Source organism: Zootoca vivipara, chromosome 16 (genome assembly GCF_965207765.1).
Source record: "Zootoca vivipara chromosome 16, rZooViv2.hap1.1, whole genome shotgun sequence".
In the NCBI taxonomy this organism is placed as follows: Eukaryota; Metazoa; Chordata; class Lepidosauria; order Squamata; family Lacertidae; genus Zootoca; species Zootoca vivipara.
The window spans coordinates 38,273,257-38,297,758 of NC_142599.1; the positions used below are offsets into that span (position 1 = coordinate 38,273,257).

The 24,502-nt window shown below is 48.3% G+C and overlaps 2 protein-coding genes across 2 annotated transcripts; one reads left to right on the forward strand and one right to left on the reverse strand.

The window, feature by feature from the left end:
* Positions 1-60: 60 nt before the first annotated feature.
* LOC132591299 (uncharacterized) lies at positions 61-14,000 on the forward strand. Its single transcript, XM_060269374.2, has 7 exons — positions 61-192; positions 8,637-9,012; positions 9,447-9,596; positions 9,785-9,907; positions 10,829-10,939; positions 12,940-13,057; positions 13,703-14,000. Exons 2-7 carry the CDS (start codon positions 8,947-8,949, stop codon positions 13,735-13,737), a joined length of 603 nt encoding a protein of 200 aa, XP_060125357.1. The 5' UTR covers positions 61-192; positions 8,637-8,946; the 3' UTR covers positions 13,738-14,000.
* Positions 14,001-16,428: 2,428 nt separating this feature from the next.
* PSMD4 (proteasome 26S subunit ubiquitin receptor, non-ATPase 4) lies at positions 16,429-23,325 on the reverse strand. The gene is made up of 10 exons (XM_060269441.2): positions 23,198-23,325; positions 22,142-22,282; positions 21,157-21,271; positions 20,323-20,409; positions 20,110-20,178; positions 19,799-20,014; positions 18,748-18,856; positions 18,006-18,137; positions 17,203-17,270; positions 16,429-16,868 (listed from the first exon to the last, which is right to left on the reverse strand). Exons 1-10 carry the CDS (start codon positions 23,221-23,223, stop codon positions 16,701-16,703), a joined length of 1,131 nt encoding a protein of 376 aa, XP_060125424.1. The 5' UTR covers positions 23,224-23,325; the 3' UTR covers positions 16,429-16,700.
* Positions 23,326-24,502: the final 1,177 nt, after the last annotated feature.

The following is a 24,502-nucleotide window of genomic DNA, read 5'->3' on the forward strand; positions in this document are numbered from 1 at the left end:
CGTGAAGGAACGCCGAAGATCTGGGTGGCGATTGGCCAAAGCAAACGTCCGTCCAAACACTCCTCGCAGGAGGCAGAATGAATGGAAAGCAGCAGTGCCGCAAGGGATTCTGGGATAGTGGCCTTTAAATGAAGACGCGCAAAGGAGGTCTGAGCGTGAGGCATTATGGGGGAGTAGCGCACGGGATTCTGGGTAATGACACCCTTGACCTAACAAATTGATTCTTTTACATCTGGATCAAACCTTACACAACTGCACCTTCTTGCACCTTCACAACTGCAAGCTCCATTTAGGACAGGGGTCCCCAGACTTTCTGCGCGGCGGGCCGGTGCCCGCCGCGCCGACCGCGCGGTGGGCCGGAGGGCAGGGGAGTGCGCGCGCAGCGGGCCGGAGGGCGGGGGAGTGCGCGCCCGTGCGCATGCGCACACGCACACGGGCGGGGAAAAAATCGCCAAAAATCACTTGTGCGCATGCGTATGGGCCTCCCCCGACCCGGAAGTGCACCAGAAATGACCTCTTCCGGGTCGGGAGAGGCCCATACGCATGCGCACAAAGGATTTTCGGCGATTTTTTGCCGATTTTTTAGATCGTCGCTGCGCCGCGCGCCGTGAGAGCGGGCGGCGGCAGCGGGCGGCGGGAGTCGTCGCGGGCCGGATTGGAAGGCCGATTGGGCCGCATCCGGCCCGGGGGCCGTAGTTTGGGGACCCCTGATTTAGGACATGTTATTTAATATTAATTAATGGTATTACAACTTAATTTTTTTTATTGTTATAAATAATGTTTCTACCAAGGTTGCGGGACACCTGCAGCATGCAATGTGCTGCTGAGCTATAAGTGGTCAGCATGGCCAGTCCTTGGCGGGAGTTGTAGCGCAGCAACAATGGAAGTGCCTAGGGTTCTTGCCTAGGGAACTTTCCAAAGAGGAATACAACAGGAAGAGCCTCCCAACTGTGTATGCTCTGTACATTTAAAGCACCCTCCCCAAAAATCCTGGGAACTGTAGTTTACAGAGCTACAATACTCAGGAAAATTCTAGTCCTCATGGTTCTGATATAAAACAGGAAACTTCCGAGTCAGACCACTGGTGGTCTGTGTACCTCGATGCGGCTCAAGACGGCGACCAACAAGTTAAAGCATGCAGTGCCCTCAAGGCCTCCCCGTCCCCTTTTCTCTGAGCCTGGGAGGCATTGTCCTTTGTCCTCCTGTAAGGACACCAGAAATATAATATGGATGATTGGCTTCCCAAATTGACCAGACGAAATCTCAGGCAGTTGTACATATTATAAAACAGATTTATTAAAACATTTATTGCAATAAATGGTGGCAGTGAGAATGAGTTTCTCATTCTGCCCAACCCATGGGCATACACAGAGTGCTTTTATACCTTTTTGACAGAGTGAAGGCCAGCCTTTCTGCAGTACTTCATCAACCAATCAAGAGAGAGCACCCCAAGATGCAAAGTCATTTACCTAACTCCACTAAGTGGCGTTATGTACCTGGTACTTTCATACACGTGTAACTGCGGTTTTGTGGCAGGGCTACATCCTCTGACAGTGGGTTGAAACAGGCCCTGTCTAGTTTGCTAGAGTTTCTCAGAAGTGCTGTGTGTGGTTAGATCTTTGCATTAGATGTGCAAACATGCTGTGCCTGTGTGCAAAGTGCTGTCTGGTTTACTTTCTATAAGAGGCAGAGAGATTTAGAAAATGGAGTTCCTCTTGCTTTTAGGGCCTGCATGGTCTGACCAGGATTATTCTGGCCCTGGTCATTGCCACCCTATATTCCCTCCTCTTCAATATGGAGATGAAGAACAGGTCTGCTTCTGCATCTCCATTTGATTGACCCATCGCACTACAGTGTTTCCTGGTGTTTCCTGCTTGGCAGGGGGTTGGACTGGATGGCCCTTGTGGTCTCTTCCAACTCTATGATTCTACAGAGGAGCCAGCAGCTTCCCATGCTCCAATGTTAGGCCAAAGGATGGGCAACAGAGAGCAAAGTAAGTGAGGAAGCTTCTGCTGACTTTTCCCAGCTTGTTACTCAGCTTGTCTCAGAAGGGTTACCAGAAGCTTTATACAGACCAAGGTTCTGCATAGGGCTAAGACAATAAGAAAGAAAATTAATATTACAAGCAGAATCTCTTTTAACTATGACCAACCTGGGAGCCAAGAACTAATCTAACTCCATACACTGGGCAGACCTGCACCGTCTAGGCTAACCTTGTGGTACAAGTCAGCCTGCTTCTTAATGTTTTTAACATCACTCTCAACACGTTTACTCTAGTTGTATACAGATGTTAGTTCAGGGCCCTTAGAAGATTGCTGGGCTTCAAAGAAGTATGTAGGGCAGAAGAAGGCTAACTGGAAGCTTGCTCAAATGTTAGGTTTTGACTTCCAGGGAAATAGTGCAAGGCAGATAGATAACTTCGGGGTGGGGGCTGCCTTTTCTACTGAACAGTTAAAATACCTAGGAACCTCCAGCTGTGATCAGGAACTAGCAGTCATTAAAGACATTAGTACATTGCTTTTCTTAAATCAAATAGCAAAATATTTCACAAACAGACCTACATTTTGTTACCTGGCATATTCAGACCTTCATTTTGAAACTTCTTAACTTAAGGTATACAAGCTAGTGTTTCTAAAACAAATGAATAATGTGCACTACTAAACAGTTTCTTAAAAGTGCTACCACACATACACATGGGGTTGGAAATCTTTCCTAAGGGGGGGGGGAGAATAATTCACTGTTAGGACAGACACCATCAGCTAATTCATAGGACTATACACAAACTCTGAGAGCCTGTAGATTAAGGCATTCAGTCTGCAGAACTGTCAGTGTAAAATAACCATGAAAGTTTTTTTTTTTTTTGCTTCAGCTTGATGCTATAAACCAGAGTAAAAATGCTTGCTGAATTTAAGCCTGGTTCAGCTTTTGATTAATCTATTTCCATAACTCCTAAGCATTTTCTGTTGAAGTTTTTAGCCTTCGTGTTAGACCTAACTGGAAACACATATTTGCATTATACAAACATCATTTTTGTCGAAGCACAAGTGCCACTTTCTACTACATTGCATTTCCATTTGAGGCACAACAAAAAAATCGCAATACAGACTTTTGGCAACAAAGGGTTCTTTCTCTCAGGTGGGCCATGAATCTATAATGGCCACACTAGTCTTCAGAGATACTGGGATACTATAGTTGCTGGAAATCTAAAAGCCAAGGGGCTTTGGCCACTGTTTCCAAAACTTTATGTCAGCAGGAAAATACACAGTTCTCTCTCAGCTCAGTACTGGGCTTCAATGCAAATCAGTGGGTTTCAAGAGTTCCTACACAGTTCTAAAGGCCAGGAATATATATATATATATATATATATATATATATATATATATATAACAATTGGAGGTTTGTCCTAGCTGAGCATTTGGCTACAGAAAGAATGGCTATTGTTCCAGTTTGCCAGAGTCAGGAGAGGCTTGCATTAGACATCAGTGGGCTACCAGAAGCTTCTCCCATCATTTCCAAAACCAGAACTGAGGGGTGCACCTGGCCAACTTCTTCCAGTTACATCCCCAACCCAGCTATAGCCCTGTATCACCTAGGGAGTTGCTGGAACCCTCCCCATATCTGTATGACCTAGGGAGTTGCTGGAACCCACCCCATGGTTCAATTTCTGAAACTGTTTTGGGTCTGTTCACTCAAGTGAGGCAGGTACACTGCCCTTCCTTCCAAATTAAGGATACTGCTTTGGGGCAGGTAGAGTTCTACTGTGGGTCCCACTCAATTGATGCCTCCCATACAAATATACATACATACATACATACATACATACATACATACATACATACATAAGGGTCTAAGATTTACTGTGTCTTCTTGATGGCGTTGCATAAGATGGACGTTCCTCAACCCGTGCGTCGAGTGACAGCGTCCGGAGTGTCACAGCAGGGGCTACTTCGGTTTCCCATGCGCTGGGCGTCTTTTGCCGGTCAGACGCTGCAAGGGGAAACTGGTGCACCGTGCGCTGGGTACCCACTTCTGATTAGGCACAGCAGGGTGTGGATCCAGGGGGTCATCTCTGGCACTTTCACCAGTTGGAATGGATACCTCACCACCTAGGAATGAAGAGGGTCTCGTCTCCCTTCCTTCAAGGATTCACTCAGGGACTCGCTAGCGTCAGGCTGGAACCATCGTGTCAGGCTCCGCAAGGCTACACGCTCTTCGCTCGAGTGATTTCCTGTAGATAAAAAACAAAGGAAGGGGGGGAAGAGATTGTCCTTGTAGCTGCCGCTGCTGTTTTAGAACTTCTTGCTGGTAAGTACACCACCAAACTCTCCGAGGTAGTACGTCCCACGTATTGGACATTGAGGTGTGTCTGGCACACAGAAGTCATCTCTGGGATGTAGCAGCAGTTAGTTGAGAAGTCATCTCTGGGATATAGCAGCAGTGCCTTACAGCAGTCTTTGCAGAATTTCACAAGGCTTGCAACAGGATTCCACGTCTGGTCCATCTTTCAGGATCTCCCCGTGGTTTCTCTTTCCTTCCACAGAACTTCATGCATGTGCAGGGTCGAGGGGGGCGCTTTAAATCCGTATTTGCCTCCCATCCAGCTGCCGACAGCTGAGTTCTGCTAGGATACTGAAGCCTGTTTTTCAAATTATGCAAAGTCTTGTGGTTTCTAGAAGAAGAAAAACTTACAGCTGCTTTGTAGCAACGGGCTGTTTCTGTGAGACATGCAATTTTTTAAAAGTCAAAGCATTTAGAGCAGTAGTGTTTTTGTAACCTGAAACGTGGATCTCCAAAGCATAACATCTTTTCTCCCTACTGTCACAGCAACGGTCTTTGGTCACACAATGTCACACAATAGAATGTCCGAAATGGCAACACCAGCCAGGCACAGCCACAGTCTCTAAGTGCAGGTTGCAGGAGAAAACAAGTTGTGCAAATACAAATCATTCAGAATCGCTTGTGTAACCAAATAAGGGGGGTTACGCCACACATCTCTGCCGGAGGTTTGAGAGTTATTGAGATGTTGCAGCCTGTCTTCCAACGTAGTGTTAGATTCAAACAATGTCTTTACACACAAATCTCAATTCAGTATAACTTCCTTCTACCTTATCCTGAATTCTTTAGTTGACAGACATTCATTTCATTAAAATATGCACTTCTACAAATTTTCCAACATGTTGCTGTCACAAAAACATATGAAATGGGGTTGCAGGTAGGAGGGTTAAACCCTTTAAACGTAGTTTGCTTTTTGAAGGACTCAAATGTCTCTTTTTCCCCATTCTTGTAAGTTTCCCCAAAAACTAAAGTCTGCACAGTTCCAACAGGACTTGGGGAAAAGATTTTAATTGTTCAAATAAAATCTATTGTCTCTTGCGTTGTGAACTACTTAAGTACATAATTTTTTCCTTTTCTTTTCTTTTGAAGCCAGCTGAAGCATATGAAAACATTTTCTGAGCACCGTTACTGGCATTTTGTCAGTATCCTGTGCGGAGGTAGCCTCATTTCTAGTGTGGTGAATAGCATTTTAAAGGTTGCAGAGATGATTTTTCTGAACCAATCCTCCGCTGTCTGTTTGTACAGCCCTTTTAGGCATAAAATCAGTCTGATGCTTCTTTTGGCTTTTGGGGGCTGTTTCAAGGATATTTAAAAACAGAATACTGGGTGCCTATGTTTATAACAAAGTCCAGATGCAGGTAACTCCTAGGTCACCTTGACCACGGCTCCTTGCCATGCCTGCCAAGCCAACGAACTCTCTTCTGCTGGGACCCCCTTGTCCCATCTTTCTCCGAACACTCTTCCTTCCTCTTTTACATTGACCGAGACATCTCCGTCCTAGCAACTGACCTTCACCAGTGACCTTTGAACCCCTTCTGGTTCCTCACTGGTCCTTGAGCCATTATTTGTTGCTGTTTAACCACTGCCTTTCTCTTCATCTTCTTTCTCACAATGCCTTTCTTCTCTCGGGGGGGGGGGAATACTGGTTGACGCCACCTTTTTTTTTCTCCGAACTTGTTGTTGGCAGGACTTGTAAATTAAATTTCTTTTATAGCATTCTGAATTTATCTATCATGAATTCTAGGGAAATCACATTTTTCCCTCCTCTTGACCATACTCCTCCCATTTATGGCCCTGTAAAGTATCCCCTCATTCACAGCACACACTGCAAACTTTGCCACACATACCATGCATTGGACACTTTACCACACTCTACCTCCCAGTTTTTCCTTGTTTTCTAAGTGTCTATTTGTCAGGGGACCTCCTCCCTACTGACTACTAACATACACATTTTCCTCCTCCCTTTGCCTCTTACCCAAAGCGCCTGGTTTTCCCAGTTGACCTCTGATTAACTGAGTACTACCAACACGCTGGAGATGTGATCAGGATCTCCCTTCCCCTCATTAAAGGGGGCCAATTCCCTTCAAGGTACCTTTTCCCTTTCTACTTACCCCAGCCGGCTTTTCCTGTTCTTCCCTTCCAACCTCGGTCCTTTTGCCTCTTCGTCCAGGGCACGGAAACTCAAGGGCCACCTCTGATCCTCCGGAAAAAGTCTGCCGGTGTGCACCAGACCAGAGGCACCGTTAGGAATCTGCGCCCTGTCCAGTGGGGCAAAAGGGGACTGCCTCTGGTTCAGGGAAATGCCCTCATCCGAGTCACGCTTGCACCAGAAATGTAAGGACACCAGAAATATAATATGGATGATTGGCTTCCCAAATTGACCAGACGAAATCTCAGGCAGTTGTACATATTATAAAACAGATTTATTAAAACATTTATTGCAATAAATGGTGGCAGTGAGAATGAGTTTCTCATTCTGCCCAACCCATGGGCATACACAGAGTGCTTTTATACCTTTTTGACAGAGTGAAGGCCAGCCTTTCTGCAGTACTTCATCAACCAATCAAGAGAGAGCACCCCAAGATGCAAAGTCATTTACCTAACTCCACTAAGTGGCGTTATGTACCTGGTACTTTCATACACGTGTAACTGCGGTTTTGTGGCAGGGCTACATCCTCTGACAGTGGGTTGAAACAGGCCCTGTCTAGTTTGCTAGAGTTTCTCAGAAGTGCTGTGTGTGGTTAGATCTTTGCATTAGATGTGCAAACATGCTGTGCCTGTGTGCAAAGTGCTGTCTGGTTTACTTTCTATAAGAGGCAGAGAGATTTAGAAAATGGAGTTCCTCTTGCTTTTAGGGCCTGCATGGTCTGACCAGGATTATTCTGGCCCTGGTCATTGCCACCCTATACTCCCACCTTGCCAAGGGGAGCCAAATGATTTTCATCTCCCGCCGTCCACTTCTCCTTCGCTGCCCTATCGCTGCGATTGGGGTGCATCAGCTTGTAAACAATCTTGCTTTTATGTGCCTCCGAAATCAGGCTCTTTCCACCCCGCCACCCTCCCTGAGAGCCAAGGCCTTTCGCTTGGAAGTTTTCCGAGCCGATCGAGTGATGCGGCAGTTTCTCCCGAAAACAGGGCCTCGTCTGTGCCTCGGTCCGCTCCGTTTTCAACAGCGAGGTTATCGGGGGAGAGCCTCGGCCTCTCTTTCAAAAGGGCCTTTTCTTCCCAGCATGTCAGGTGGTGGAACCTGAGAGAGTCGGCCGCAAGCCAGAAAGCTTTTGGCTGGAGGAATGAAGTCTCCTTTCCCCGCCCCCCCCCCCCGACTTCTGCCGCTCCTCAGAGGGCTCCTGGAATAAAGGGTTGACTATCCTTTAAGTGTAGATCAGAACATCCGCAAAACACGAGGTTGCCATATTTTATTGCATGCTTTTGAACGACAGTGGGGGAGAGACAAAGGGAAATTCAGCAGCAGGTCAAATCCTGCTGAATGTAAGGATTAGCGGGGGAGGAGGCAGGCTTCACCAGACGAATATCTGCCTATTACACGGCAGCCACGCCGGAGAGGAAACTGCTGTAGTTGTAATTCCACCTGTCACTTTATTGAATATAATTTCTTTAAAAAACAGCACAACAATCTGCACTCTTGAAGTAAGCAGCAAATAATTGTAGCGTTGGAAGGGACCTGCAAGGGTCATCTAGCGCAACCCCCTGCAATTTGTCTTGCTTGTCTGGATGAGGGATGGAGGGGTGTGTGTATGTGTGTACTCAAACAGAGGAAACATATAGACAGACTGCCTTACAGTGAGTCGGACCATTGTGGTCCATTTAGCTCAATATTGTCCTCACTGACTGGCAGCAGCTCTCCAGGTTTTCGGAGAAGGGGGTTGTCCAAGCCCTAAGTCGAGACGCCAGAGATCGAACCAGGGATGTTCTGCGTGCAAAGCAGGTGCTCTGCCACAGAGGTATACAGCCGTTCCCTTAAAAATAGGCTTAAGATTCTCGTCCTCATGGTTAAAGGTCTGTTTGCAGTATTGCACTCTAGAGTCCAAGCAGGGAATGAAAAAAGAAGAGTGTCTATCAGGGCATGAGAAGAGTGCACCCACTTTCTCATTAGGAGATTGAGTATCCCAGCCAGGGATCCTTTTTAACTGTAAAATACGATGAAGGTTCATGCCAAATGCTTGCCTTACTCCGAATGCATTCATTGAAATTAAGGGGAATTTGCAGGGGTTGGTCTAGATGTCCTCAGGGTCCCTTCTATCTCTAGAATTCTGTGATTAACTTAGATCTATTGGTTTCAGGGAGTCTCCTTCCACTTCGCTGGATGCAACCCTCTGTAACCCTCAGCCCACAGAACTAGCCCTATAGAAAAGGCCTTTGCACCTTGCTGGGCAGCAGGTATTTGGGGGCAGAAGGCGGGGAGAGGCGGCAAAAATTTATTCAGTGCCCCCATGAGAGCCTGGAGCTGGGATGTGCACAGAGGGGGCTATTGTTTGGTAGGGCTCTGTGCCAGGCAGCCGAGACTTTATAAGAGCTTCCCACTGGCATCTCACACGCCTACGAAGAAGCCAAAGTCTGGATCCATTCAGCCCTACCGTTGGGGAAGAGAAAATGGTGAGCGAGGACAAGAACCCCGAATCGTGGCCGGCGGGGCTGCACCTCAAGAGCCCACCCTACGTAAGTAGTTCACTTTAGAAGTGAGGGGGGGAAGGCCACCTCAATTTTTAAACCCCATTGTGTCTCCCGTTCCTTTAACCGCTGCTCAACAGGCAGGAATCCATCAGGGGAAGTTCTTCCCAGCCTTGTGTGATTGCCGTTTACAGTGGCGGGGAGAGAAGCTGCACCGGTGGGATTTCTGCCTGCTGCCCTGCTAGGGGGTAGGGTTGAAAGTTCCAGTGTGGGAATGCCTACGGTTATTGACTTGCCGATTTTTTAATCTTCGGGGCTCGGTTCTCCAGCGCGACGAGAGCACTCTGAAGCATGTGCAGAGTGCAAATGCAGAAACAGGCTGACATGTCACAGATTTTAGAAAAGGGATTTTAGGGGCTGTGAGATGCCATTACCTTCATCCTTCTCTCTCTCTCCTCACCCCTTCCCCAATTTTTGTTCAGACTCTCCACTCCAGCCTTGAGCTGGCAGAGCCTCCTGTCGCCTCAAATCGCAAGCTGGTTATTCTGATGGTGGGCGCCGTCTCAGCCCTCAGCATCAGCATCGTGGGGGTCCTGCTGGCCACCTACCTCGGGCGGGCGGACTGCATCCAGGTACGTTACGGAGGGACAGTGGTGACGGAGGCAGCACCTGCCTTCTGCCTTCATAGACGGAAGTCCTTGGGGTCTGAATCCAGCACATTCTGCCTTCCGCCACTGCAGAAGTCTTGGGTGGCCAGATCCAGCACCTTTGGCCAAGGCAGCCGCATTTCAATCTGTTTTCCCGTTTCCTTTCTCGGCAGAGAGACTCCTTCAGCTTCCTCCCTCCCCAAGTCAACGTCCAGAACGAAGCGTCTCTCTTGCTGGCGCTCAGCGAACTGGGTGAACAAGGTGTCGCTCCAGGAATCACCTGCGACTTAAGAAACGTGAGTCACAGAATCGCCAATAGGGCCAGAATTAGTGTCACAAGAGGTTATGAGGACAGTGTTGCTGTTTTTATCTCCCAGTGGGGTGTCCTTAAGTTGTCCGGTAGTGCCTTAGCGGTGACTGAATCGCACTAAGGTGGATTTAAGAACATAGGAAGCTGCTTTGAGCCAGACCGGTGGTGGATCTATCTACAACGACTGACAGCAGCTGTCCAGGGCTTCAGGTTGTGAGGTTTTTCTGGAGATACTGGCAATTGGACCGGGAACCTTTTGCATGCCAAGCAGACATGGCAGCTCTTTCACTGAGCTACTGCCATTCCCCTAAGAGTGTGTTTGTGTTTGTTTGTTTGTTTGTTTGTTTGTTTTGTGTGTGTGTGTGTGTGTGTGTGTGTGTGTGTGTGTGAGAGAGAGAGAGAGAGAGAGAGAGAGAGAGAGAGAGAGAGAGAGAGAGAGAGAGAGAGAATTGTCAGGGCAAGTGATTTTTCAAGCTCTCTCTAGAGCAGGCATGGCCAAACTTGGCCCTCCAGATGTTTTGGGACTACAACTCCCATCATCCCTAGCTAACAGGACCAGTGGTCAGGGATGATGGGAATTGTAGTTCCAAAACATGCCTACTCTAGAGATATCCAAAGTGCATCAGAGTTAATTAAACCACACTGAGGTGCTCTTAGGAGCATGGGAGTGGCTCTTTTATTTATTTGAAATGTATAGCCTGCGTTAATGCAATAAAAAAAGACAGAGCTGAAAACAAAAATAACCTTTGCAAAATGGATGAGATGTAGCGGAAACAACAGCCAGGCTGAACGACCCGAAAATCATACCTGGGGACAGGAGGGAGAGTGGGATTCGGACGCTGCTGGGCCAAGGGGTTTGGGAGCCTCCTCTGCCTGGTCCACCTCTCCCCTCTCTCTCCCCCAACAGCACTTGATGGTGTACCATGGCCAGCCAGAAGGGTGTGTGGCCCGAAAGATGGAGGTGTCTGAACCGCTCCCCTCCTGCCAGGAACTGGAGGCGTACTTCCAAGCTGTCTTGGTGAGGATCAGCAGGTGTCCTGGAGGCGGTGCTAGGCCATAGCTGCCAAGTTTTCCCTTTTCTCGCGAGGAAGCCTATTCAGCATAAGGGAAAATCCCTGTAAAAAAGGGATAACTTGGCAGCTATGTGCTAGGCACATGGGGAGTAGCTTGGACTTATGGCCCTTGCCCTGAAAGCAAAGCAAGATCCTAGTCCTCATTGTTTTGAGGACAGGGCTGATTTGAACAGGAGCAGAGGGAAGTGCCTTAGAGCAAAGGTCCATCTTGAGAAACTGAACCTTCTGTATTTGAGGCATCAGCTCTACCACTGAGCTACGGCCCTTTCCTTAAAAGTAATTCTAAGATTCCGGTCGTCATGGTTCTGAAAGAAACGCTGACATATAATTAAATGCAGCATCTCAAAACAAAGCAATCATGGCGCCGCCTTTGAACTGTTATTTTAAACATGATTAATGCAGACATGATCAGTAGTGGTTTATTATTTTATACATAAAGGCATTTTTTTACTTTATACATTTTTATCTGTATGCAAACTCGTTTAATAATAGTTTGGTAATAGTTGATCTCTGGTTTTAAAAATACGGTTTTAACTGTACGGTTTTATGTGTGACTGCTGGAAACTGCTCTGATTTCTCCCCCCCCCCCTTGAACAAATACCAGTATATAGCTGTTGTTATATACTGCAAACCAACAAATTATACCAGCCGACTGAAAATCATACGGTTAAAAGCGATTTAGCAGCACAAACCCCCTGCATGTTTGCTCTGAAGTAAGCCCCACTTGTTCAAAGGGTTTTACTCTCAGGTAAATAGGCCTAGCGGGGGTTGCAGACTTAGAGGTGTTTCATCTGACAACAGACTGCAGTTTAACTAATATAGGTGCCAACTAAGGGAGCCAAAAAAGGGGGTAACTCATCCTTCAAGGTGTATTCGGGGGGGGGGGGGTCTGAAGAGTCTTGCTTCCAGCTTCAAGACTTGTGGACTGGGGTCCACCTCTTCAGATGCATGAAGTATCATCTTGAGTTGCAAATATAACACCCACAGGTGCTCAGAGGGGTGGTTGTGGTTCTGAATTCAGAAGGAAGTTTGCAGCAAGTTTAAGGACAAGTACCATATACTTGTCCTTAAACTTTAAGTTTGAGGACAAGTACCGTATAAGGGACGCGGGTGGCACTGTGGGTTAAACCACAGAGCCTAGGGCTTGCCAATCAGGTCGGCGGTTCGAATCCCCATGAGGGGGTGAGCTCCCGTTGCTCGGTCCCTGCTCCTGCCAACCTAGCAGTTCGAAAGCGCGTCAAAGTGCAAGTAGATAAATAGGGGGAAGGCAAACAGCGTTTCCGTGCGCTGCTCTGGTTCGCCAGAAGCGGCTTGGTCATGCTGGCCACATGACCTGGAAGCCAATAACACGAGATGAGCGCCGCAACCCCAGAGTCGGTCACGACTGGACCTAATGGTCAGGGGTCCCTTTACCTTTACCATATACCTAACAGAGTTATGTAGCTAGGTTGGAGTGTCTAAACCAAAACAGTCCAAAAACACTAAAGTGAAGACCCAGTGTCAATAAGCAGGGAGTTCCAGAGATCGGTGATGTCTCATTAAAGGGCTGAGAATGTGTGTGAGTACAGCAGCAAGGATTCTCTGTGCACAGAAATGGAAGGAGAGAAAACACACCCAGAGGAAGAATGGTTGATGAAAACCTTGGAATATGCAGAGATGGCAAAATTGACGGCACTGATAAAAGATACAAATTTAGAATGTTTTAAAGAAGACTGGAAACCATTTCAAGTTTTTATAAAAAGTTACTTCCCGTATGTGAAGACCACAGCGGGGATTGAAATGTAAGAAAACAGCAGAATATATTAAGAAACATTTTAGAAATTTGGTAAGACGGAACCTTCAAATGCAATTGTGTGTAACTTGCGTCATATTGAGAGCATGAAGCGAAAACATTGTATATAGCAGTTGTCAAACCTGCTTTTGCTGGCTCGGTTTCTTGTTGCAGAAAAACGCCACGCTGGGTATCACCTCGGAGGTGCAGATCGTGGGGACAGCATCCCTGGGCAGCCTCACCACACTGCTGTGTAGCAACAAGCCCACCTACCTGGTCAACAGTTTTGCACGTAAGTAGGGTGGAAAGGTGCCGCTGGAGTGGACTGTACAGATTGTACCTCTGTCGGAGGGTGGGGGGGAAGACAGAGAGATAAAGGTCTGGATATCTGATTTAGGAGCTGGGAGGAAGCTTTGAACTATACGTCCCAGCAACAGCAGCAACCCTGGCCATTTGGCCAATGCTTGCTAGGGCTGATGGGAGTTGTAATTCAGCAACAGCTGGAGGGCCGAAGGTTCCCCCACACTTTGTTTAGAGATACCCAGATCTCTCTCGCTCGGTAAAAATCCAGCCGATGTAGTTTGTAAAATGCCCAATTTTGGAATGTGCCAAAAGTTCCTCTAGTCCAAGGAGGGCTAATCCCTGGTTTGGGGAGCCGGTTTGCACATACACACCCAAAAGAATTTGGATCAAGTTTTTTTTTTAATGATTAAAGTAGACACAGGATTGCACACAGAAGCTTTTTGGAAAAAGGTGAGAGAATGGCATCAAAGGCGCCCTTTGGTTGGAAAAGGGAGAGCTTACATCACAAGAGCCTTTTGGCAGAACGGGGAATAGAATAGCATCGCACACAAACACAACAGGGGATGCCTTTCCTGTTAGACAGAACTTGTTTAGCCCACCTCTTCTTAAAATATACTTTCCCATTTCTTTGCAGCTTCTCCAAGGCACACCATGAGCAGACTTGCTTAAGACAAGCCGGGAAGTTGTGCAGATCACCAATTAACATCTCCTCTTCCCTCCTCCCTGCAAAAACCCCCAAGACGTGACAAAGGACCTCAGAATGGCGCGTGATCCTGTCACTATTGATTCCCCCCATATAGTATGTGGGGAGGGGGCTGAGACCCTGTTTCACTGCAGCTCAAATTTGTATGTGATTTCCCCCCCTCCCTGCAACTCCTTGTCATAACCAAATCATTAGCAATAACAAGAATTATTAAAAAAAACTGAAAGGGTGTTTGTGTGTCCATTTCAGGGTAGAGTGTTTTGAAAAGGCAAACTCGAGTAGCGTTGGGGCAACACAGCCACAATTCTGCATTGGCACAGATTGCGATATTAAATTTCCTGAGAATCTGAGCAAAATACAACACAAGAAAGCTCAGCCTCCCTTATTCAATGTGACATGTGCCCTCTGGCGGGAGAAAGGATCACTGCATCACACACAAATCTTTGTTTCCATCGCCCAATCTCAAATATTAAACATCTTCCTGCACTTGCCAATTTGTGGCCCTCTGCCTGGTCATTTGCATAACTTTATAGTGCTCTGCATCACTGCTCATTTGCTGCTTGATAGGCGAGGGTCCCCAAGTTGGCTGCTTTCGGTCCTTCCTGCAGAAGCGCAGCTGCCTCACCAAAACATCTGTGCTCATCAGCTAAGGAGGGTTTGCAGGAAGAGCAGTACCCATTGGCTATGAAAATGCTGAAGTTTTCTGCACTTGCTCAGCTGCAGAAAACTTGCCTGCCTCTAGTAAAATTAAAACAAGCTTAATTTTTTAATCCATTTAGGCTATATATACTGCTTCATCACAATAGTCTCAAAAGCTCTGATTTTAGAGAAACATAGAACTGAAGAGTTGGGGTCATTTGGTCCACCCCCCAATGATGAAGGGAGGAGCATCCATCAGCTTCTGAGTCGGTTTCACTGTTGCCAACAGCTCTTGCTGTTAGAAAGTTCTCCCTGATGTTTAGCCGGAATCTCCTTTCTTGTCATTTGAATCCATTGCCTTAACTCCTTCCCTCTGGATCCGAGCATTAAATGTACATTCCCCTCTCTCACAAACCAGGGTTCCTGGCTTATACTAAAAATTCCAGGACATGTATATATATTTTTAAAAAGTTTATGCAAATGTCTTCTGAGGCTACATTTCTGGGGTACTTAAGTTCCCTGGTCAGCTTCGGAAGTACTCTAGGAAGTTCCGACCAAATTTTTTGCACTCTACTAAAAGTTTCCCTCACTGCACAAACTGCACTGTTTCAAAACAAGGCAACTTCAGACATGGGTTATGAGGCTGGCTTGTTTAACTAACCACTCAGCTGTGAACCATGATTCCTGCTAGAGCCCTGTGCAACAGAATAAGCCGGCTTTCTATGAAAGGGAAACTGATATTAGGTTCTGCTTGGCTTCTGGCTTCGCAGGAGCTTGAACCCTTGGCTTTGCCCCTGCTCAGCTAGAATGTAGCATCCTTGCATTGGTACCTGTGGGGTCGAAGGAAGCTGCCCAACTCCTTAACATAAGATTCCAGTTAAATGGGAATGAAAGCAGCTAACATTTGGGGCTGAACACCTTTTTAAAAAAGAAGAAGAGGGGTTTCCTTGGAGAGCAACTCAGTCATTTAAAAGCACCAGATGGCAAAATTCAATTTTCAGACCGCATGATATACTTTTGATACTGGCTGCTGGGAAGTATTTGTTGGGAAGGAGTTTATGAATCCATTCATGGCTATGGTAGACATTCAGCCATAAGGACTAATAGGCCTCAGCTCCCATCAATTCATGTAATCCAAATCCATCCAAACTGATGGCCAATCTCTGCTTTTTGTAACAAGGGTCGTAGTTGGATGGTTTAGAATTGTAAGCCTTCAGGTAGGGACTGACTTAATTCTCCATGTACGTAAGACAGTCTGGAAGCCTCTTTGGCTGAAGAGAGTGGTGCAAATAAATACATACAAAAACTAGAAAGCCCTGTGAAAAACTGCAACTCAATCACATCTTTATATAAATCTATCACACAGAATACACTTGGGATACTGCGTGTGGCTCTAATCACCTTGCCTCAAAAACGATACTGTAGAGCCGTTAAAGGTCCAGAAAAGGGCCACCGAAATGATCCAGGGGGGTGGAGTGACCCCCGCATGAGGAATGTTTGCGGCCTTTGCAGCCTTTTAAAGAAAGGGCAGGACAGAGGAGACACAACAGAGGTTCAAAGTGGCAAAAGTGGAGAGAAGCTTTTCTCTCTCAGTGCTGTCAAACTGTGTCAAAAGGCACAGTGATTCAGGATGCGCAAAAGGGTTAGGGTTAGGGGTGTCCTTTGAACACCTGGAGGGCTGCAGCTTTGGGGAAAGGGTGTTCCAACCCATAATAAGCCCACCTGCTTCCTAGTTTCCCCTTTTTGTCATGGGCGCTAAAGCCTTGCGTCTGTTGAAACCAGAACCTTGAGTTCTCTGTCCTGCCGGCAGCTGGAAGCTTTCCGGTGGCCGCAGTGCGTGCGCCTCTCAACCTCTTCACGCCAATTTCGTGGCAGGGAAACGAAGGTGCCTGCGCGCAGGGAGGGGGGCGGTGCCGTTTTGTCAGAAAGGAAAGGGAAGCTAGGAGATGGGCCGCTCACGTTCTGACATAAACCACAGCTTAATGGAAGCAGGCGGTGGAAAAACGCAACACCGCAAAGAAAATTTAAGGTTTTTATTACCCCTTAAACCACAACCCAAAAAAGAAGAGAAGTTCTACCCACCCACCGCCACCCACCCTGACCCACAATAACCTGGTGACTCTCCCCGCCTCTCCCCAACTAGCCTGGAGAGGGAAGATTACGGACACTGACGGCTAGAAGGCTAAGTGAACTGGGGCATGCAGAGCCGACGATGCTCTTGGCTGCGTAATGGGGCAAAGGCGAGTTGGGGGCGCCAGTGAGGGCCCGCGGCCTGCCCCTTCTCCCCACATCATTTCTTCTCCTCCTCTTTCTTGTCTTTGTTCTCCTTGGATGCCTGCGAGGCCAGAGAGCCCATGGCGTTGCGAATGGCCTCGTTGTTGGGGTCGACTCCTGGCAGGTTCTCCAGGACGCTCTGCAGGAACTCGGGGTCTTGCATCACATCATAGTCGTCCTCTTCCTGGATGCAGGAAACGTCCGTGAAACAGATAAAAATCAGCATCAGAGGCACTGTCACCTTTTTGACCCGCCCTCCACCGGTAGGTCTCAAGGTGGGTCGCAATGACCCTTGCAAGAGATTTAGTGGTACTTTGGAAACAACTTATGGCAGAAAAGAAGCTGGGCAACTTTGTTGACAGGAGAACCCCAACCTCCACTAATGGGGCACCCTTCTAGGTCACAACTCAGTGCTGGATGGAGCGATGGGAGTTGTAGTTCAGAGGATGCTGGGTTGGCAGAGGCTGCTCTGAGCAAGTGGATAGAGGGAGGGAGAGGGAGGCTCTGTGGCCACTGACCTTTGTCGGTTCTGATGTGTCCATATCGGCGCTGATATCCACCTCGGCCGACTCGCCTTGTCCAAACTCTGAGAGGGGAGAAAACAGCTTAGCGACCTCTTTTCTGCTACAGCCAAAGCCCACGGGTGGGTTTCCAAGGCTAACCAGAATAATGAAGAGCCAATCGCGGGGCCTCCGCTTAAAGGGAGGGTAGTGATTCAGTCTCCTTGCAGCCCACCCGAAAGCACACAACTTTTATCTCTATTATTATTTCAGGGTGGGAAACTTCTGGCACTCCTAATGATCCTACCGTGTCTGAACACTGGCCATACTCCATTCTCCTCTCAACAAGTTGTTCCCCCAAGTTTAATAACCAAGCCACATTTTTACCCGAATTAAAATGGGGAGCAGCGTCATCCCTTTTTTTTTTTTTACTGTATGCAAGTGGAGGAATTGTTCCCCTGCTCCTGGCAAGATGCTGCTACCTGCCTCCCATGTTCCTGAATGAGCTATTGTTCAAGCACAACCCTAAAAGGAGATGAGGCTGGAACACAAACTCATGCCGAGTTGGAACGGACACGGTCCTCTGCGGCCGATACTTCTCTTCTGGGCACAACTGAGAGATAGTGTTCTAGTGTTTTGGAGGAGGAGGAGGAGGAGGAGGAGGAGGAGGAGGAGGAGGAGGAGAAGCCTGACTATACAAAGGGCAAGTGCTCAAGCCACTCCCAGAGGCCTTCTCAGCTGTTGCCCTGCCCCATTGGCAAACATGGCGTTCCTGATCTGAAGGTGGGGCCTACGTTGGGTGCTTCTTGCCTGCAACTCACCAGCTCCTTGGAGAGACATCTGCATGGCGTAGGCAATCTGTTCTTCTTCGGTCATGGTGCTGAGGTCGGGCAGGCCAGTTCGGCCGAATTCCTGTTGGCCTATGGTCATCTTGAGCAGGGCGTCGTCTGAATCTAGAGCACAAGGAAACACAAGTACCCATGTTTGAAGTGCCACGATTCGGTGCCATATCATATTGCAAGAGATCTTACCCTCTGGAGCAGGAGAAAACAAGCTTGCTCCCTCTTCCATGTGACAGCCCTTCAGATATTTGAAGATGGCTACCCTATTTCCTCTCTGTTTCCTCTTTTCCAGGCTACACATACCCAACTCCCTCAACCGTTCCTCATCAGGCTTGCTACCCAGACTCCTGATCATCTTGGTTGCCTTTGTCTGCACAGCCTCCATCTTGCCTAAATGAAAAACTCGGATTCCTTTCCAACCCTCTGACTGGGTCAGGTATGGCACATGGATGGACCTGGAAGGGATTTGATTCCACACTCTGGCTTCCCCCTTCTTAAAAATGTAGAAACTAAGCCTATCCACTCCACATATCTAAACATCAGCCCCATAAAGGACCATGGCCTGGATATGGGGCAGGGGTTCCCCAAAGCTGGTCATTTACAGCCTTTCTTTCTGCACACTGTTTCCAAGGTGGTTCAGAGTTATTTGACTTGACTGGAAGGAAAGGAAAGTCAGGTCACTTCCCCTCCCGATTTTCCCGGCTCAAACCCCTTTTCTTACCATCCCCACCGGAGGTAGGGATCCCGGCTTCTGCAGCAGATGCTGCCGCAGCCCTGCGAGCTTCCTCTTCCTGCCTCTGCCGTTGCTCCTCCATGGACACCCGGAGCGCCTGGGAGGGAAAACAGAACAGACAAACCAGGGTGGCCAAATAAGACACAGCGGCTAACAAAGGAGCGTATAACACAGAACGGCAAACATCCACATCAAAGCATTGCCCCCCAAAAAGTATCCCAAGAACTGCAGTTTCTAAAGGGGGCTGGGAACTGTAGCTCTGTGAGGGATGAGCTACAGCTCCCACAATTCTTTTGGGGCGGGTGGGTGGAGAAATGTGTTTAGACAAGCCGGTGTCTACGCAGGTATAATGTCAGTGTGTGTTTTAACCCATTTCTTGCTTATTGCTGTTTTGTTTTCTGAATGTTTTAAAGCAGGTTTCCTCAAACTCGGCCCTCCAGATGTTTTGAGACTACAATTCCCATCATCCCTGACCACTGGTCCTGCTAGCTAGGGATCATGGGAGTTGTAGGCCAAAATCATCTGCAGGAAGTTTGAGGAAGCCTGTTTTAAATTTATTATTATTATTATTATTATTATTATTATTATTTATACCCCGCCCATCTGGCTGGGTTTCCCCAGCCACTATGGGTGGCTTACAACAGAATATTAAAATGCAATAATCTATTAAACATTTAAAGCTTCCCTAAACAGGGCTGCCTTCAGATGTCTTCTAAAAGTCTGGTAGTTGTTTTTCTCTTTGACATCTGATGGGAGGGCGTTCCACAGGGCAGGTGCCACTACTGAGAAGCCCCTCTGGCTGGTTCCCTGTAACCTCACTTCTTGCAGTGAGGGAACCGCCAGAAGGCCCTTGGCACTGGACCTCAGTGTCCGGGCAGAACAATGGGGGTGGGGACGCTCCTTCAGTTATCCTGTTTTTCCAGATAATTTTATTGAAGAAAAACCATCTTAAAGTACTTTACAATCAGATGGCGTATGAATTTTATGGAAATAAGTAAGTACTGTAATAGAAACATGTTCTCCAGTTTGTGGCACTTACCAGAGCCAGTTCTGGGTCAGCGCTGGGGTCCACGCCAAACTCGAAGTCACTCGCCCCAAGGCCCAGCATTGCTCCTCCCTCTCCAGCGAGGATTGGGGAGCTGATAAGAGCATCAGCCAGGCTCGGCCCAGGGGGCACCGTCACCAAGTGAGAGCCCGTCCCATCTTTGCCATTCAAGGTGTTGATGAAGGCCGTCAGCTTGTCAGTGTTGGCTTCCTGCGGGCGGGAAGGAGAGGTCAGGAACTGACCCGGGAGTCGCAGGCAACTTAATGCAACAACAACGAGCCATGGGCTCAGAGAGGGCCTCTCACCTCTTCTCCAAAGTTGATGATGTCCACGTTCACTTTCTCCTTCTTCAGCCGCTTGGCCAGCTTCACGAGCTGCGAGGAGAGGAGATCCATTAGGGGCGCCGAGCAAGGTGGGAGCACCAGGAATGGGAGACGCTTCCCGGAAAAACCAGGTGCTTTGAAAACGAGAGAGTTCCTCCCCCCTCCCCAGCCCCACAGCTCTAGGTACACACTCACGTCTTTCTCATTATCCTCTACGGGGCTCCCCACAAAGGCAATGATGCGCATCTTGTGGTTCTTGCCCTGGCGATGTTTCAAAGCCAGCTGGAACAGAAGCAGCCGTGTTACATGGAGAGAGAGGAGGCCCCCCGTCTCCTCCCATCCCTGGGACTGAATGAACCCTTCATTGCGCCTCTCCCATGCCACTGCCAGTCAGCGGATAGACAATATTTATCTGGATAGGCCTATGATCTGACTCATTAGAAGGCAACTTCCGATTTTCCATACATTACATTATATATCCATAAACCCCACCACCACTTCCCCTTCTCTTCTCGCTTCCCTCCGCACCTTCTCGATTTCCTTCCAATATATTGGAATCTTGCTTTGTTCTTAAGGGAAGGGCTGTAGCTCCTTGATCAGAGATTTGCATGCAGAATTCCCCAATTTTAATCTGTGGGATCTCCAGGAAGGACTCCCTGTCTGAAACCTCGGAGAGTCACTGCCAATCAGTGTAGTTGATACTGAGCATAATGGACCAATGGTCTGACTCAATATAAGGTGTCTTTCCTGTCATGTATGACTTTAAGGCAGGCGAGTGAGGCTTGGTCAAAACAGCTCCACAGGCCAAATGGACAGGCCTGGCTGCCTGAGGGCTCCTCACCCTCTGTTATCTGCAAGCACTGACCCCGCTCTCAGGACAGACCACTCCTCACTTGCCCAACTTAGCATGGGGCTGTTTCAGATTCTTTTCCTCTCCACTGCCCCCGAAAGGATGTTCACCTTTAGTTTAATATCTCAATTGAGGGCTGCCATCGGGGGGGGGGGGAGGGGAGAGAACTTGCAACTTACATGGGCAACTCGGATCCCTGTGCAGAAGGTGATCTTCCCTTTGGGCTGGACCGAGTGCAGCTTAGACAGGATGCGGCCTGTGTCAGGGGTCAGGGTGGTCAACACCTCACAGTTACTGAAACAGGCAAATACACACACGGGCAGGTTGAGGATTAGGGTGTCAGAAAGGAAAAGAGGCAGAGAAGTGGAAGTACAATGACCTATAGCAGATCATGATCTGGCCTAACATGCTAAACAAAAGAACATTAGAAGAGCCCTATAGCTAAGTAGATAAATAGGGACCGCTTTGGCGGGAAGGTAAACAGTGTTTCCGTGCGCTGCTCTGGTTTGCCAGAAGCAGCTTTGTCATGCTGGCCACATGACCTGGAAGCTGTCTGCGGACAAACGCCCTGCTCCCTCGGCCTATAGAGCGAGATGAGCGCCGCAACCCCAGAGTCGGACACGACTGGACCTGATGGTCAGGGGCGCCTTTACCTTTATAGCTGTTTAGGCCAATGGTTCACTGTTAACCAACTGAGACCCTAAAGGCAGCTGGGGAGGCCTCCTTGGTGCTGCTGCCATTGACGCTGCCTGGTTGGCACTGACCTATGGTGACAGGGCCTATTTGGTGGTGGGTTGCCATTTGTGAAATGCCATGGTGAAGTGTGTTTTCTACCCCTCATTACTGACTTTCAAGAGGAATCTGAAAACATTCCTGTTCACCCAGGCATTTGGTGGCTGAATGGCACTGTCCCTAAGAACTCTGACATCACAGAATGCGAGAATATTTTCAACCGTAACTGAATTTAGAAAGCTAGAAAGAGAAAAATTCATTGTGACCACATTTGGTGCCCTAGGCCCCTTCAGAAGGAAGGGAGGGGGCATATTAGATAAATAAATACTCCAGCATCCTGTTCTCCCATTGGTCAACCAGATGACCCAATGAGAAGCCGCTGATCTCTTCCTCTCTTCCAATTTTCAATGGGACAATTTGAGCGAAACCTACTTGGCTAAAGTGATGAGGCCCACGTTGTTCTCGGGGTTACTGCGGGTCTTCGAATGGCAGACGATGTTGACCGCATCTTGCTGGGCCTGGAGACGGGTCGGTAAGAAGTCTCCGTTCCTCATATACTCGCTGTTGTCGACGCTGCACCGGGCAAACAGAGATCCGAATGAGCAACAATTTTAAAATAAGATATCACTAGATCTTTTCTACAAAAAATTGCACAAAACATTATGACAACAAACACGAAACAAAAGCAGAAAGAGTTGTATTGGGCATGAAGTTAAGGGGCATGACTCACTTAGACCTGTCCCCATGTTCAGCACTCTTCTGCAGGCTCCACTCAATCCTACTTCACTTCCAGAGACTCCCGTCAAGGGGATGTTTCCCCAACTCAGTGCCTTCCATTCAACTCTCCCCCCACAAAGACCCTCTTCAACCCCCCCCCAATTCTCCCTCCCCCAACCCCATTTCCCCTCAATTCAAATGCACCCCACCCCTTCCTAAACAGCTCCCCCCATTCCCCCCTCATAAATTTCTACCCCAAGCCACTAAGGGAATGCTGCCCCCCATGTCAAATGCACCTCTCTTCCCCCCCTTCCCAGTAGATACCCCTCATTTTCCACCCTCCAACTCACCCCAATTCTCCCACTTCAAATGCACCTCCCACCCCCCTCCTAAGGTGAGTCCTCCCCCTTTCCATTCTCTTCTCCCCATGGAATCCCAGAGCTCCCCCCAAGCAATGAAGGGGATGCTCCCCCCCAACACGCACCTCCTTCTCCCCCTTACAAGACCCCTCCCCCAAAGTCCCTCAAGGAGACCCCCCCTCAATTCTCCCTCCCATTTAATCCCCCCAACTTAAGACCCCCTCCCCCCCAAAAAGATCCCCCTATAATTCTTGCCCCACATAGGGTGTCCCCCCCCGCCTCCCATCACCCCAACTGTCTCTCCCCCTCCCCCCCCCACAAAAATATACATCGGGCCCCATCGTGACTCAGGGAAACCGGCCTCTGCCCCTCCCCCCGGCAGCCCCTTCCCCTCCCCTCCCCCGTTCCTCACCAGACCATCGTGCTTTCCAGCACCATCGCGGCCCCTTCCCAGTCCGGGCCCAGGAGGTGAAGGAGAAGGAGAAAGACAAGCGGCAGCCTTGGAGGCCTCTTCCTTCCCCTCTTCCTCTGCCTCACTCTGTCGGCCTCTCTCACCTCGCTTCCTATTGGCGGCCCATGGGGAGGCCCAATCAGCGGCGCCCTCCTTGGCAGGTCCCCACGCGGAACCCGACGGGAAATGTAGTCCTCCTGGCTCCGCCCCCGCTCCCTCGCCCGCCCTTCTGGTCCTCGGGAGGAGGAAGAGGCGCAGGCGCAGTTGCCACCGCCAGCTGCACCTCTTCCTGCCTGTTTAAATAAATGAAAATAAAAATAAAACGGCGGCCTAGTGATTAGAGCAGTGGGGGACCTATATTTCTTTTTTTGGGGGGGGGGCTGAAGCTTGATCTGTCTTTGCAACCAGCAACGAGGTCTGAGTAACCAATGTTACCTTCATCAATGGGGTTGCTCATGAGTTTACATTTTTGGTATCCAAATTGTTGTTGTTGTTAATAATAATAATAATAATAATACCCCTCCCACCTGGCTGGATTGCCCCAGTCACTCTGGGCGACCAACATCATATCTAAAAACATAATAAAAACATCAAGCATTAAAAACTTCCCTATACAGGGCTGCCTTCTAAATGTGTGAAGTTCTTTATTTCCTTGACATTTAAAGGGTGTTCCACAGGTGTTCCACAACCAAGGCGGCCCTGTTCTGCGTGGTTCCCTGTAATTTCACTTCCCACAGGCTGAACACTTAAGTACTTATTGTTAATTCCTCTAGTGGCTGGGGAAACCCAGCCAGATAGGAGGGGTATAAGTAAGTAAATTATTATTATATTAGTTAGGGTCTTGACCTCTCTTTACAAAAAGGGGTGGGGGTAATTCCATTACCCACAGCAGAACAGCCAATTTACCACAACACTACACCATTGCAACATCTGTGCTTCTGATTCTTTGGGATTGAAACATACATACAGTGGTACCTCGGGTTACAGACGCTTCAGGTTACAGACTCCGCTAACCCAGAAATAGTACCTCGGGTTAAGTACTTTGCTTCAGGATGAGAACAGAAATTGCACCGTGGCGGCAGTGGGAGGCCCCATTAGCTAAAGTGGTACCTCAGGTTAAGAACAGTTTCAGGTTAAGAACGGACCTCCAGAACAAATGAAGTTCTTAACCAGAGGTACCACTGTACCACAAAAAATAATTAGTTTTGTGTCATGAGACTGAAACTGGGTCTACTAGCCTCAAAAACTAAGCAACGTGGACTACAC

Coding starts and splice junctions, on each gene's coding strand:
- LOC132591299 (XM_060269374.2), top strand. CDS start 8,947: ATGGTGAGCGAGGACAAGAACCCCGAATCGTGGCCGGCGGGGCTGCAC. Junction 10,940..12,939: donor CGTACTTCCAAGCTGTCTTG/GTGAGGATCAGC, acceptor TTCTTGTTGCAG/AAAAACGCCACGCTGGGTAT. Junction 13,058..13,702: donor CCTGGTCAACAGTTTTGCAC/GTAAGTAGGGTG, acceptor ATTTCTTTGCAG/CTTCTCCAAGGCACACCATG.
- PSMD4 (XM_060269441.2), bottom strand. CDS start 23,223: ATGGTGCTGGAAAGCACGATGGTCTG. Junction 22,283..23,197: donor CTGGAAAGCACGATGGTCTG/GTGAGGAACGGG, acceptor TGCCCGGTGCAG/CGTCGACAACAGCGAGTATA. Junction 20,179..20,322: donor TAGAGGATAATGAGAAAGAC/GTGAGTGTGTAC, acceptor CTCTCCTCGCAG/CTCGTGAAGCTGGCCAAGCG.